Below are 15,699 nucleotides of genomic sequence, written 5' to 3' on the forward strand. Positions count from 1 at the left end.
CAGTTAATGCGAGGATCTCTGAAAACAAGCCATCCTCGCCATTTAAACCCCTCGCTGGCGGCCGTTTCCACCTTGCTTTTTATAAACAGCAACATGGAAACAGCGAGTGCAGGGGGTGGGTTGAATACTGAGGGCGGGCTATGACGGCTTGCAATAGGCACTGTTCCCTGTCATAGATCGCCTGTTTGGCATTGAATATACCCCATTGTCTTTTCAGAGTTAAGTGTCGGTCACTTGAATAAGAAAAAAACAAAAAATATGCAGCAGTATAGAGCTCAGATGTTACACACTAGGTAATAAAAGTCCCCACGCTCACACCCGTATGCTGGGTCCTGACCCTTGACGCGATTTTGCGATCTCAACACTAATGAGATGTAAAGCCGAGTGGCGGTTCGATTGTGGGTTGGGTGTGTATATTTCACAACAGCAGTGTAAAGATTCACGCACATGCAATGGGGTGTAAGTGCATGTGCAGATTGCTGAAAATTGTCAGTGTTTTTTTTTTTTTTTTTTAATCTTCCTTTGTTACTGAATTAGGCCCATGGTTTTCTAGCTGAAACCAGACACTGGAGGCAGGTTCAAGGTTTGAGGAAGGTACTTTTTTTTTTTTAAATGACACTATGCAAAAGTGTTGAGGAAGGTGCTTTTTCTTTTTAAATGACACTATGCAAAATCTTTGATCTGAGCGGTTAGTAGTGGCATTTCACAGTGCTGTCATATTTTTTCCCTTGGATGCGACTTAGTTCCGTTGTATAATGAGTAATTCACATAGCATACATAGTACACTGATGACTGCAAAGGTGTGAACTATGCCATCAAGTTTTGAAGGGATTTTCAATATGATGCTCTAAGGAAAACCCATCCTTTATTGCCAGTTACTTGAATGTGTGTTGTGGGAATTGTTTGAAGCTTTTTATGATATTTTTAGAGTTTTGTGCAGCCCAGAGTCTTTTTTTTATGGCTGCAGTTAATTTTAGCACCTTGTTATATTTTCTATTTCAATTGTTTGTTGCAGCTGTGTTGTTGTTTTTATTTTTATTAGAAATTTCATTAAAAATGATATTTTACTGAACTAAAATCCTGGTTTTACATGCTTGTAACAATCCATGTTTCTTTGTTTTTAAGAAGACTACAAACCGCACTGGCAGGATAAGAACACTTCCATGACACTGGGAGATAATCAGCCGATTATTTGGAGATCTCAGCATCCCTACTCAAGCACTTCATTTGCAGCAGGCAGGGACAATGTCGCCTTTCATTATGAAGTGAAGGAGACCTGTTAGTCTAAAGTTTACAGAACCAAACTGGGTGTTTTTGCTTTTGCCATTTATGTTGGTGTATTGCTTTTCTCCTGTAGAAATAATTCTTCTTGATCTCAAAGGTATTCTAGGAGAAAAGCAAAATCTACTTAGAAACCTTTTTTTCTTTTTTCTTTTTTTTTTGCAAGAAGGATCATCAAGCCCAACCCTTCTGATTCACATCAGCGATGCCTGTACTCCTTATTTAATTTTCCCTCCATCTCTACTACGATATTTTGTTATATGAATGAAGAAGGCAGCAGAGGAAATACGGCTCTCGGGTGAAATCATTTGAGATGAATCCAGATAACAGTTGTGAAAAAATAATGCATACAATCATTAATTTTTATTAGAGGGTAATAAGAGAGTGGATACAACCAACTGTGACACCAGAACACCTAGTGGTGTGCGGTAGCCACTGTTTGTGATGGGAGATGTACTGCGTACAAATGTTCTGCTTTAGTTTGTGATGCACTGTACGAGGCTGGGAGTAATTGTGTCCTTTATGAAGTGTTCCTATTATTTTGTGTAGCTACAGTATGCTGCCACATCAAGTTTACATGTTAAATGTCCTGTATTATTTTTGTTCCCAGTTTGGAATCTCATTTGTCAATGAAAGCAAGAAATAAGGAACAACTCAAATAATAACGTAATGATCACTTTTGTATCATGCAACAATATGATATTCCTGGGGAGTTGTATAACTGGAGGCCTCCTATAAATAACTGCATATAAGAGAAGTGGAACATTCACTTGCAGAGCATCTCCCAAGTAGATGGCTGGTTTCAGTTGAATCCCAGTTCAGTGGTGGCAGCTCCCCCCCCCCCCCCCCCCACACACACACACACACACACACTCATTGTGCTGCAGTTTGCTAAGAGGGTCTTTGTTACATTACCTCAGTGACTGATCTGTAAGGGGACACTACTGCATCTGGTGACTACACTGGAGTTACCACCTTGTGTGTTACAATGTAGGTCTTGGTCCTCCAGCCCTAATAAAGAAAATGAGTTAATGATGCTGGTCATTAGGGACGCGATATTAGTACTTCAGTTTCTCCAAAGCCAATCTATTGAGAGAAAAAAATATACAGAGAAAACATAGTAGCTGCTGACTAATTAAAAAAAAGATACAATCTCTCTTGTGTACATTACTGTACATACATATATATTTATATTTATATAGCTGGAGATATAACTAAAAAGCGAAAGATACTTATGGAAATGCTATCTGCAGTAGGAGGCTAAATAGTGCCACCTCTGACTCCTTCTTGGATGATGCAATTTATCTAGAAATCTGGTTTTGCACACTTTAACCAATACAATAAATATCATGAGTTGGATAATTGCGATTTTTCTAATATTGTTAAAAATCAAACGGATGCATATAAATGCAGAGCGGGACACAGTTGCAATGTTCTTGCTTTGGAAATGTGATGTGCATCCTTTACTTAACTGCACTCACTACAGTAGTGAAGCTGTACTTCTTATTGCTCTGTTATTGTGAGCTTATTTTCAGCTGGATCCACTGGATCGGTTTGTTTGGCCAACTCTTGACAGTCCAGCTATTGTCTAACTTTATTTCCCATGTAGCTATAAGACTTTATTTAAATCTTAGTGCAATGTAAGTAATTGTGCTGCGTGGCATAGCAGCATTGTCCCTATCCTTTTTTTTTTATACCACTGAACCCAGAAGGGGTCTGAGCATGAGCTTAGAAAGTTGCTGCAGTGTTATGAGATGGATTGTAATTTCCTGTTGGGCTACAGGACCAATGATCATACATTAGGTGTTTTATTTAATAAAATGTACTTGTTGCAAATTAAAGCACATAAGATGCAAATCTGTGCAATTTGGCGGTTTCGTCAGCAGATAACGAAGTACTAGCGAAATTTGATCTGTTATTAAAATCAACCATTTCACTGCCAGATGTAATGGGAATGTTAAGTACAAGGTCAGTTTTTTTTTTTTCATATGAAATGCCCTGTTTTACAGTACAATCGGTTTCATCTAGTGTCAGAGGGGATTTCTGAGAGTTTCCTGAACTTCAGTCATACCAAACACTTTGTCTCTACAGTGTTAAAAGTGCACTTACTATGTTGGCTTCTTTTACATCAAAGTACAGAAATGGATGTCTGCTTGTTTTTCCTATACTGCTCCATACAGAACCTGTAATGGATTAAAGCAATTATGAATCCATGCTAAGATTGTTCAGGGGAAAAACATTATGGATACTTAGGACTTTTTTTGTTATTAAGTGTTAATTTTATAATAATTTATGTTTTGCTGAGAAAATTGACTGAGATTGAGTAATGAAAATTAGAAAAGTCAAAGCAATGTTTATATTTTTTTTTTTAAATATGAATTGTGTTGTATATTTCTAAAGATGAAAATAATCTGTACATATCTTGGTTATTTTTGCACATTTTTTTAAAGATTGTAAGGATCTTACTTATGGTCGTTTACGTATTTATTTATTGTTTTCCCACTTTCTGGGGTTCAAAAACTGAGGATTTAATTTGAAAATCTTGCCTCTTCCTTTGCTGCTTTACATTCCTTTCTTTCAAGTACCCATTTCTTCCGAAAACATGGAAAATATATACATATGTTAGCATCTGATATCGGCGTCAGAAGGGTGAGTCAGGAGACCGCAGATCAAGTCTGATGCTCTCGTCTAATATGCCTCAAATACACTTTCGCCAAGCTTCAGTTAACACAGACAATAAAGATATATATGCGTGTGTGTGTGTGTGTGTGTGTGTGTGTGTAGGAATTCAAGTCCAGACCAAACAAGATCTGACTAGAGCGCACTCTCCAAGCTTCAATAAATGGGCAAATGTGGTTTTAAATACATCACCAAAGTAGTAAGTCAATCACTTTGATGATGTATTAAAAACCACTTTTGGCACACTTTATGTGTTACTTTAGGTGGAGCACCCCACTGTGGACACTAACAGGATTGGAGTACGGATTCTCATGAACTTTGTGGCCATTGCCATTCTGAGGCAATTGAAATGCGCACTTCTGGAATGTCTTTTCAGTGAGTAGTTTGGTAACTTTACTAATATAGGACACTGTGCCTTGTAATATCAGTTGTCTGCAGAGACATCCAAACAAGGTTAGTTTTCCTGACTACAGAGATTTTGCTTGGGTTTGTTTTACATTTGATTTGAAAGGGAATTAAATTACTTTTGTGGTTTTTATTTTAGTTGACACCACCATATAATTTTGTAGAAGCACATTTTTTTATTATTCCGTTTTGCAATGAGCAGATTTGAAAGGTAAATATACGAAGAGGCACATAACCTGCATCAGGGGGAGATTAATGCTTAAGGGAAAAAAATGAATTGAATGCTCAACTCTGTTTCCAAAGACTCATTAGATACAGCATCAGAACTGAGGGGTAGATTTATGAAGCAGTGATAAGGGAGGAGAAGTGATACAGTGCCTGGTAATTTATCACCAGCCAATCAGCTCCTATTTAAACCCAGCCTGTAATTTAAGAGTCAGAAGCTGATTGGCCAGTGATAAAGTACCAGGCTCTTTATCACTTCTCCTCCCTTATCACTGCTTCATAAATCTACCCCACAATGTGATAGTGCGACACCTGTTGGGTCTATGAGAGGTGACAAATGCATATATGGAATGCACACAGCTTCCTACTTACAGACTTCTCTTTGCAGCACAAACACTATGCGGCATTCAGTGCTCTGATGGCGAGCAGTAACGATTGCTGGTACTTGTGTACTTTCACGGCTCCCACGATGTGCATCGTACAGGGAAAACTCGCATCGCATTAGATCGCATGCGATCTGATCTGATGCGATGCGATGTCATTTTTCACAGAAATTATGGACATGAGTTGAAATCATGTAAAATGCACCCCAAATGTCATTTTTCGCACTGTACCACCCCCACTATCAAAGCCAACCTCGAAGCGTGACGAGCGCAGCGGTACGCGTCCTACGACCTTTTCATACCCCCACTATCCACGTCGGCGTGGAGTTGAGAATAGAAAGTGTGGCGAGCCCGAAGCGTGGTGAGCGGACACGGATACCTGTGAAGCCCGCGAGGGGACACGGATACCTGAGAAGGTATCTGCGTCCCCTCGCGGGGCTCGCTGCGCTCGCCACACTTTCTATTCTCAACTCCACGCCGACGTGGATAGTGGGGCTATGAAAAGGTCGTAGGACGCATACCGCCGCCCCTCGCTTTGGGTTGGCGTTGATAGTGGGGGTGGTACAGTGTGAAAAATGACATTTGGGGTGCATTTTACATGATGTCAACTCATGTCCATAATTTCTGTGAAAAATGACATCGCAACGCATGCAATTTTATAAAAAATGCATAAAAACAAGTGAAAATCGCTTCGCATCGCATGCCACTACATATGGCATGCGATGGGAGCCGTGAAAGTACACAAGTACCCGATTGCTCACCGTCGGTGTATTCAACTGCCTCCCCTAGACTCGTCATTTCCACCTCACTGGGTCTTTTCATCAATGTGGAAATGGCAAGTGTGCCCATTAAAATGGCGGGCTCTCCACAAAATGCAGTGGATTTTCCCCGCCTAAAAGAAGCCATCCTCGCTGTACAAACCCCCCTCACCACGGCATAGAATACACCTCAATGAGTGTGCTGGGGGGACAACTGCCCAGGGAACTGAAGTATTCTGTCATGGCACTGTTGCTGTACTTTAAAGTGGGCATGTTATGCTATAATGATACTTAAATAATCGGATGGAAATATAATTATTTGTTCTGATATTGCTGACTAATCTCCAGGGTCCTTTGGTAAAGTCCACTGTCTGTAGATTTGGCGAAGAAATTAGAATATTACCATAATTGTAACCTACTAATCTCCTGAGAAATAACTTGTATGCACAGATTTAAAAAGAAAAAGAAAAATGGAAACCAATTGCTTTGAAGGGTTATACCATCTTTGGCAATGTACAAAATACTTGTGCTTTGTGACCAAAGATTAATATTTGTTGAATTGTTTGCCATGCAATTGTTGTGATAGAAATAGTGATTTGATTTGTCAGTGTTGAGAAATTTGTATTTAAAGACCTCTCTGAACCATTGGTATTCGCAGTGCAAATGCCATGGCTGTATAGATAACCGAGAATGTATGTGGGCTAATGTGAAAGAGATAAAATGGTGGCAGCCTATTTTCTTTTTTATAAGTATGTGCATAGTAACTCATAGTCTGTCAAGCTGCAAGTAAAAATATTCTCGTGTCAAGATGACACAATTATGGGATTTGGTTGGCAAATAGGTTTTTAATTATAATACTACCTTTAGAGGATTCACCATTCATTTACATACAACACAGGCCTCTTATTTTAGTAATGTTATCAAACACTCATGCTACTTCAGAAGATTATTTATGCATAATATTTAGCATGACTAATACATTTATTTAGTAGAAAAGACTTATTAAATTGGAGTTAGGCTGCAGTGCATTGTGGTTCAGCATTCTATCTTTAGCTTCCTCTGAGGTAAAACCCCTGTGTTTTTCTTTTAGACCTAGATTTTAGGTACAAGTTCAGTTTGTAGCCAAACTTAATAGCACAATGCAGTACTAGTGGGATCTTATCCCTGTAGTTAAATAAGCGTCATTGTTTCTTTTAATGCTTTTTAGGCATTAAAAGTAGCTTCCCATTTTCGCTCTTAAAGTCTTGATATCTAAAACTTAAATGCCACAATTTACTATCACTGACCATCTCCAATGGCAACCTCCGAAACAGCTTCTGCTTTCTCCATGGCGTTAAGCAATTAATTATTGTACTGCACTTTAATATAGTTCATGAAATCTGACATGGATGATTAAAAAGAAGACTGGTATTAAAGAATATTAATTTTGTCTGAAAGAAACATGATTGTGTTAGGTTATAGCCCTGTCATTTGTAGCTATATTGCAAGCCCTACTGTCAGAAAATCTCCGCAGAGTATTTGGACCAAATGATGATCACGCCCACAAGCTTTGTATAACATTACAATAGCCTTTTATTTATCTGATCAACCATATTTGAGTTACTGCCCATCTGAGCAGAGGTTTTCTCATCTGGAAATTTCAGCAGACACTATAGTCCTAATTTTACATTAACCCTTCTGTTAAAGGAACAACAATATGCTGAAGGAAACTGTGTAATAATTGGAATTACATTCCCAGCAATAGAAAATCAGTCTGCACAGGCCGGTTAGCCATAAAATAATTACACAGAGAACTTATCTGCCTTCTTTTTTAGCAATGTAACAATGTACATAGATCCCACTGACCTACGTAGAATATAGTTTATACAGCGTACACTATTATCCCTGGATGATTGACAAGCTCTTTAAAAATCAAACAAACTTCATATTTTTTTGACGCCTGTTTCACCCATGAAATCTAAACAACAATATAATAACTGGGCTTTGATTAGCTGGTGCATTCTGAATTCAAGCTCTTTGTGCAGAAAAGAAAACAATAATTTGGCTAAATCTAATGCGCTTTTCCAGAAGACCTTTGAAGAGTGTGTGCCCAAATCATTTATTACAGTTCTTATACTGTATTTGGTGGGAATTTAATTTATTAATCCTGACTTTGTAACGCTAAGTATTCCCTTTCTTTTTTTCAGCACTTTTATGTATTAGCAGTATCCAATGTATATCAATCCTTGCTTATAATACTAAGAGAAGAGAGTGGTTGGCAGGAATCTGATCAAACTAGAACTCCTTTTGAAGGGGAAGCTGGCAAATTCTCAGGGTCCCATGAATGGGAACCTCAGTTTGGTTCATTGTAGTGATATTCCACATACAGGATATCTGTTGAAACACAAATGCCTTAACCTTCTCATTGTTGGGGAGTACGTACAACTCTCCAGTACTGACAGGGTTAAACTACACTAAAGGTGGATTGATCATGTCAGATCATATAGGGTCTGTTCCTCAAAGGCCTTAAAAACCTTCTCCCAAGCACCAGTCCCAGTTTGCAAGGGTATTCAAGCAGTACAATGCAAATCCAGTTCTCATTTTAAATGGAATTTTTGGAAGAGCAACCAGATGCAGGAAAGTAAGCTCACTTTATATTTCATGCAGCGTAACATAGGATCTAAGATTAACTGGTACAGTATGACTGAAATATAACAAAGTGTGTGGTGATTATGATAGTATTCAGGGCAAAAAATGTAAGGAAGGAATATGCTTGAGTATTTTTAGTTAAATATTTTAATTTCAATGTACTTGAAGTGTCCTCAATAATGGGTAGTTATGTAGAGGATTTCACACTGATTTTTGTATAAAAAAATAATGGAAAAATACTTTTTTTATGGACTGTTAAGCTGGAGTGGAGCTGTAATTAAAATAATTAAAACTAGAAATATTGGGGTATTTTTTTTTCCAGTGGAGAAAAACTGTAAAGTAAAATCCCTCCCAATATGTTTCAAGTAGATGTAAATAGAAAATTCTATGGCATAAAGTTTCAAAAATGAAAAAGTAGTTTAAAAAATTTTGAACAAATGTATCTGATTGATACTGCCATGGTCATGTGCCTGGCCTGGAGATATTTTCCAGTGAGGGATGTATTGTTATTGTCTTACATTTATTTTTGTTTTTTCTTTATTTTTTGTAACATGGCTTTGTAAATAAAATAATTTATATGTTTGTAAGAAAAAAAACATTTGTTTTGTAATTTTTATTTCAATAAATTGATGGGTTTGTTTTGGCTATAAGAACAAAAACTAGATTTTGAAATGGTATAGCCACGCCAACACAGGCTGCTGCACTGTGCACCACCAAGGGATACCAACCCCACATACATGTATACAAAAACCTAAAAGGTGGAAACTGATGCGCTGTCTGTAACGAAGAGTGTGGCATCTATTCCTCTTTCGTCTGATGGATGTTTCGCCACAGGTAAGTACCCATATGAAGAAGAAATAGAGAAAAAAGGAAATGAAATGAAAATTCCACTTTAGAGGAATCTTTAATGAAAAGGGTATTCCTTTACAGTGACCTGTATCACAGGCACTATGGCCCTTTTTCAGATCTGATCGCATTACAAATTTGTTCTCAAAATGGGCAAAACCATGTGCACTGCAGGTGGGGCAGATGTAACCTGTGCAGAGAGAGTTAAATTTGGGTGGAGTGTGTCGAAACTGAAATCTAAATTGCAGTGTAAAAATAATGCAGCCAGTATTTACCCTGCACAGAAACAAAAAAAAAAATACACAAATCTAATTCTCTGCACAAATTACATCTGCCCCACCTACAGTGCACATGGTTTTGCCTATTTTGAGAACAAATTTGTACTGCGATCAGATCTGAATAAGGGCCTATATGCATATCTTTCAGGACATCATGTGCTTCAATTACCATGCAATGTAAGCTCACCTTTAGGCAGTGCCCTATTTTCACTGAACAGTTTCTTTCCTTCGGATTTTTACAGACCCCAATAAAGCATCCTGAATCCAAACTTGGTTACACGTAAAAATGTATTCCAAATGTCCATAAAACATTGAAAATGTTAACAGGCAAATATCAATAGAAGAAAACAGAAGGATGGTCCTCAAACATCACTACATCCATAACACCTCTGCTCACCCGTAATATATAATGTATAGAAGTGGATGCTAAGAAAGGTGTCTTAAGGTGCGTACACACAGGGGTGATTTTGTGTAATATCGCGGGAAATATGGTAGCTAAGCGACCATATTGCCCGCGATGGGAGTGTGCACCGGCGATATATCGCCGGGTGCGCGCTCCCGTTTTTACCCCTGTAGTGATCGCTGGTCACAGGAACATGCTCCTGCGACCAGCTGATTTCCACTGCCGGGCTCCCCCCGGCAGTTTCTTTTTCATCAGTGACCATCTCTGGTCGCTGATGAAAAGGAGAAACTGAGCAATATATTACTCAGCCATATATTGCTAGCAATATATGGCTGAGCAATATATCTCCCCCGTGTGTATGGGGCTTTAAGTAGATAAAATGTGCTGTAAAGAAAACAGTACAAATCACTCCCATATTAGTAGAACAAGTGTAGGGGCTATATCATTTAATTATCTTATTTTATGAAAAAAAACTTGTTAGGTATAGTAAAAATTATAAAGGCTGTAAAAAATACAACCATTATCTTCCCTATGAAAGATCATCATAAAATGCAAACATTTTCATTAATACACCAAAAGTCACTGAATAGATTTGTACTCCTATATGCTGCGATGGACCAGTAGGTGGAGCAGAACTGTTATTTTTAAAACCGGCTCTATTTCCATCTTGAAAAGTCAGCTGATGCTAAAAGGAGTCCTGGATAAGTATGTAAATGAACATTTTAGTAATACACCCTCAAGACCAAGAGAGAATAGTATACATGAGTAACTGAAGCGCCATTATCAATTGGCAACTAGTCTAATTAACAGTAGTTTTACAAAAATGTTATCCATATTAGATGTTAGCCACAGTGCCCTTAAGTCCAGCATTAATTATGTACAATTATTTTATTTTTAAATCATAAAGTTTTTATTGAGTACAAATATACCATAAAATCAACAGACACATGGACCTCATAAAATGAGACAGATGACAAATAACGGACTGGTAGTAATAAAGAAAAGTAACAACTCTACAGACTAGAAGTTAAAAAAACAAGCAATCCAAAAAGAGAAGACAATCCCCATATAAAGTAGTGTATAAAGTGATCAGGTTAAACAATTGTTTTATGAACATAACGTGTGAGATTTAATAGGATGAGAGATGTAGAAAGTGAGAGATTTGGTAAGTAATCTCCAGGGTTTTTTTAAAGCAGCAATCATTTACACTGCAAAATCAAACTGGTTTTGCAGTGTAAATGATTGCTGCTTTAAAAAAACTGGAGATTTCTTACCAAATCTCTCACTTTCTGAATCTCTCATCCTATTAAATCTCACCCCATATCTAAGAATATGGGGGGAAAAGAGTAGAAATCGATTCTTTTAAATACATTTTGAAGTGTGACTGTAACAAAGATAAATATAGGAGAAAAGGTGCAAAATCCATTAGCGAATTGGGATGGTTAGTGTTACATTAATTTATATAGAATCCATGAGAGGTGAGGAGTTATTTGAGGCCAGGAAGAGGTATGATATGTATACCAGGGGAGCCAAAAAAATGATTTTTTTTTTTTTTTTGCTGTGTTTTGAAGAATCAATATATATTCTATCCTAGCCACAAACCAAATCCTATTCAATAACTCTTGGTGACCGTAGGCAGTGGAAAATTTTCAGTTACAGGGTATTTGACTGCACAAGACATGTGGAGAAGGAAGGAGTTTACTGGATTCCTTAGGATTGAGGTCAGTGGGGGTGCATAGAAGGAGATTAGCGGGGGGGGGGGAGGGAGCATAGCATGCCCCAGTAATACATAAGTATTGGACAGGTCTACTGAATGTGTAGTTTGAAGGAGAGGGAGGAGTCCAGGATTACTCCAAGATAGCGCACTTAGGGTAAGATGTATTAAGCCTGGGGAAGAGAGAAACTGGAGATAAAGCACCAGCCAATCAACTCTTAACTGTCACTTTCAAACAGTTCAGTGGCTGGTGCTTTATCTCCTTTCACTCCTTTTAGCTCCAGTTTATAGGTGCGTATACACAATACAATTATTGTATACAATATCGCATTGCATAGGTTTTGCAATGCAATGCGATGAGATGAGATCTAGTACAAAAAGTATGTGCAGCACATACTTTTTGTACTAGATCTCATTTTATTGCATTGCAAAACCTATGCAATGTGATGAGATGCGATATTGATTACAATAATTGTACCATGTATGGGCACCTTATCTCTTTACCAGGCTTAATACATCTACCCCTTAGTGCCTAGAAGAGATGGTAGTGCCATCAATAGATTATTAAATTGTGAGAGGTGAGGTTATGTGGGAGGTTGGGAAGATGATCAGCTCAGTCTTACATGTTGAGTTTATAAAAGTGCTGAGACATCCAAGAAGATATAGCAGAGAGGCAGTTGGCAATACGAGTGAGAAGAGCGGGTGATCAGTTAGGAGAGGAAACATAGATTTGAGTATCATCAGCATACAGATGGTTTTGTAAGTTAATAGAGCTAATGTGTGTACCTAAAGAGGCTGTATAGCGAGTGAAAAAGAAAGGGACAAGAACAGAACCTTGGGGGACACCTACAGTGATAGTTAGGGGAAGGTGGAGTCAAGAAAGGAGAAGGGAAAGGGTGGTCCAGAGTGTCAAAAGCAGCAGAGCATAGCAGCCCTTCGGTTTAGCAGCAAGGAGGTCATTGCAGCTTTTTATGAGCGGATTTCAGCGGATTGGAGAGGACGGAGCAGGACTATAATGGGTCAAGCAGTAATTGAGGTTAAAGGCAGTAAGGTGGTTGTAAATAATACACTTAATTCATTTGGTGAATGTTTGGATTAGTGGGTATCTGGTTGATAGGTTTACAGCACCTAGGTTGGCAGGCAATAGGTCCACATTGACAAAAGGTCGACAAAAGTTTCACATTCTTCGGATTTGTTCCTACACAGGGGCGGATTGGGATTGAAATCAGGCCCGGGAAGGGGGGGTGGTTACTACTCACCACCGCCGCGCTTCCGTTGACATCCAGCGGCCGCAGCTGCTCACACAGTGCAGCATAGCCCAAAACAAATATGGCTGCCGCATATGTGCATATAATATATGCATATATGTGGTGGCCATATTTGTTTTGGCCAATGCTGCCGTTTGTGACCGGACTGGGCTGCTGCCGCTTGGAACCAAGGTAGGTGGCCCAGCCAGAGGGAAATCTGGTCCGACCCACCGGGAAATGGCCCGGTTTCCTGTTGGGCCAATCCGCCTCTGTTCGTACATTAACATCCATGGGAATTCTGATCGGGAACGGTAAATTTTGGCCAGGGAAGTGCTGTACTAAGTGGGGGTCCATGTTAACATTGACAGGTTTACAATATATTGAAATTAATGCACAGAAATGAGGGTATCCTAGGCTTAAGTATATTTCAATACTGTATCCTGAGATTGATTACCCTAGATGGGATATACTAAAGGAAAAAAATGTTTTCTGAGCCTTTACTGCATTTCGTCTAGTAAAGGAACCACGCCGACTGCTTACTAAGTGAAAGCGGCGTGCCGGAGACTCCAGCCAGGAACAGACACGGTGAAGAGAGCCGGGCACAGGTACAGCTGACGTCACCAACCCCGTGTAACGCGTTTCGTATCAGACTTCGTCAGAGGGCACCCTCTGCCATTGTGGTTCCGTGGTACTGTTGAGTCTGGACGTTGGTTGGAGTTTTGCCTGTGGCTTTATACTTTGAAACTTGTGGTAACCAGCCCACAGCAGTTACCGTATCGGTAGGAGTCTTTATTGATTTTATGTGCTGTTGCACTGATCGTGTTTTAATAAATACAGTTTACACTATGGAGTACTTCTCTATTCTTTTCTAAAACATATACAGTGTATATAAATGTGTGTGTGTGTGCGCATCCCACCCAGACAGAAATAAAGTAGACAGTCAACTGCTAACTGTCATAGTCCAAACTGTGTTTGAAAAAAAATGACAGAAGCTGGAATCCTGACTGCCAGCATCCAGATTGTAAGTATGCAGGGAGGGTTAGGGTTGCAGGGTGAAGGGAAGTATACTTACCTGACCCCTCTCGAGATTCTTCTATTTGGATGCTAGTGTAGGTATTCTGACCACCAAAATCCCCACCCCCTGTCATCCTTATGTATTCCCTACAGCCTATGGGATAGTGTATTACAATTAAAAGGGGAGAAGTGGAGAGATTGGATTTAAGAACCAATGAGCGTCTATTATTTTCTAAAATGTACTTGTTAAATGCTATCTCACAGGTGATTAGTTGTGATGGCATGTCATGCAGAGAGAGGAGGGCGCTACTGCTCATTTCCTCTCCTTCCACATTATAGATGGTGGAGTGCAGTGACATGCTGCTGTGTGATGCGCTGGGGAGAGGCTACAGAAGAGGTCACTTCTCTCTCTCTCAATGGGCGAGATGTTCTAAGCCTTGAAAAGTGATAAACAACTAACCAATCAGCACCTCCCTGACATTTTTCAAACACAGTCTGTGACATGGCAGGTAGGATCGGATTGGCTGGCTGTTTATCACTCTCCGTGTTATCACTTTTGAAACTTAGTACATCTGGCCCTCTCTCCCTCCCAACTGGATAGGTAGTTACTAAATTGTAGTGGGCTATAGGACCTTCCATGCCCAGGGGGAGGAGCAAGGGGGGGGGGCTTGCTCCTTCAGTATCCACAGCACCACTGGTTGCCTTTAGTAACCAGGTGGCGAGCGAAGCCACCGTTCCCGCGATGGTCTGTATTGGTCCCTTGTTCCGACCTTGCTCCTCTCCGCCCCCCTCTCCTGTCATGTCACAACGTTCCTTAGCCCACTTCAATTAAGACCTAACCCTACCGGATATACAAATGTAAAAATGGGTGGAGTTGCACTATGTTAGTGATGATTAATAATAAACGTATTACAATAAAATTAAAAGAAGAAAAGTATGCATTTATTATTATAACAAACATTTAAAAATATATATTATTAAAAGTCCATGACAGCATAAAATATTTGCTTTGAAAACTGTTGCTGTATCCAGTATTAGAAAAAATATATTGATATCACCTCAATCATGTAGTGTCCCTCTTTTTAGGCTGAAAAAGGTTGGTATTAGTATTGGTATCAATAGGCGTCCCTTCAAGTGTATGGAATATCTGAAGCGAAGAAGGGGGGGGGGAGAGATGGTGGGGTTCACTTTCTGGATCCTGAGAAGGCACAGTTAGAGAGGTGGCGTTCCTCCACTCACCTTGGAAATATTTTATGCTTAGTCATGGACTAATGTTTGTTATAATAATAAATGCACACTTTTCTAATACGTTTATTATTAAACATCACTTACATAGCGCAACTCCACCCACTTTTACATTTGTTCTTGTGTAAAGGGAGTGACATCCCTTTTTTTTAATTGTTGCAGCTTGACAAAGCTACTCATTTACAGGCGCCCCACAGAGGTAGGCAAGCACCTGTTTTCGCCTACCAGATATACACCTGCTGCAGGTGCATGTCAGCGGCGCCCAGCACATGATCTCTCCGCGCCCATTGGTAATAGGCAATTTCTGTGAAGATGCATTTCACCCTTTTTTAAGCTTGACCTATTTACCTGTATTACTAATAATACTATTGTAGATCAACAGAAATCATTTCGCACAGTGTATATTAAATTTTTTAGGGGGGGAGTATTCCCACCGAATGCAACAACAAAATAATAATAGAAGGCGTCACGGGCTGTACATAACAGACAGCAAGTTACGAAGAGGTAAATATATGCGGTTTCAATTGGGACCACTTTGTGTTAATTAATACTCTACAAACTTGGTCTCACAGAGAATGGCGCCTATACGCCCG

General features: G+C 39.3%; 1 protein-coding gene across 5 annotated transcripts in view; it reads left to right on the forward strand.

Moving 5' to 3' along the window:
* Window positions 1–5,166, forward strand: part of ATXN7L1 (ataxin 7 like 1) — a 118,305-nt gene extending 113,139 nt beyond the window's left edge. For 4 of the 5 annotated variants that reach the window (XM_083182987.1, XM_083182991.1, XM_083182989.1 and 1 more), the window contains one exon: window positions 1,126–5,166. In XM_083182987.1, coding sequence (XP_083039113.1) covers window positions 1,126–1,167 — 42 coding nt within the window. In that variant the 3' untranslated portion in view covers window positions 1,168–5,166. The remainder of the gene's footprint in view (window positions 1–1,125) is intronic. The other variant, XM_083182988.1, reaches the window with a different exon arrangement.
* Window positions 5,167–15,699: the final 10,533 nt, after the last annotated feature.

Source organism: Crinia signifera, chromosome 4 (assembly GCF_055691185.1).
Source record: "Crinia signifera chromosome 4, ASM5569118v1, whole genome shotgun sequence".
Classification (NCBI taxonomy): domain Eukaryota; kingdom Metazoa; phylum Chordata; class Amphibia; order Anura; family Myobatrachidae; genus Crinia; species Crinia signifera.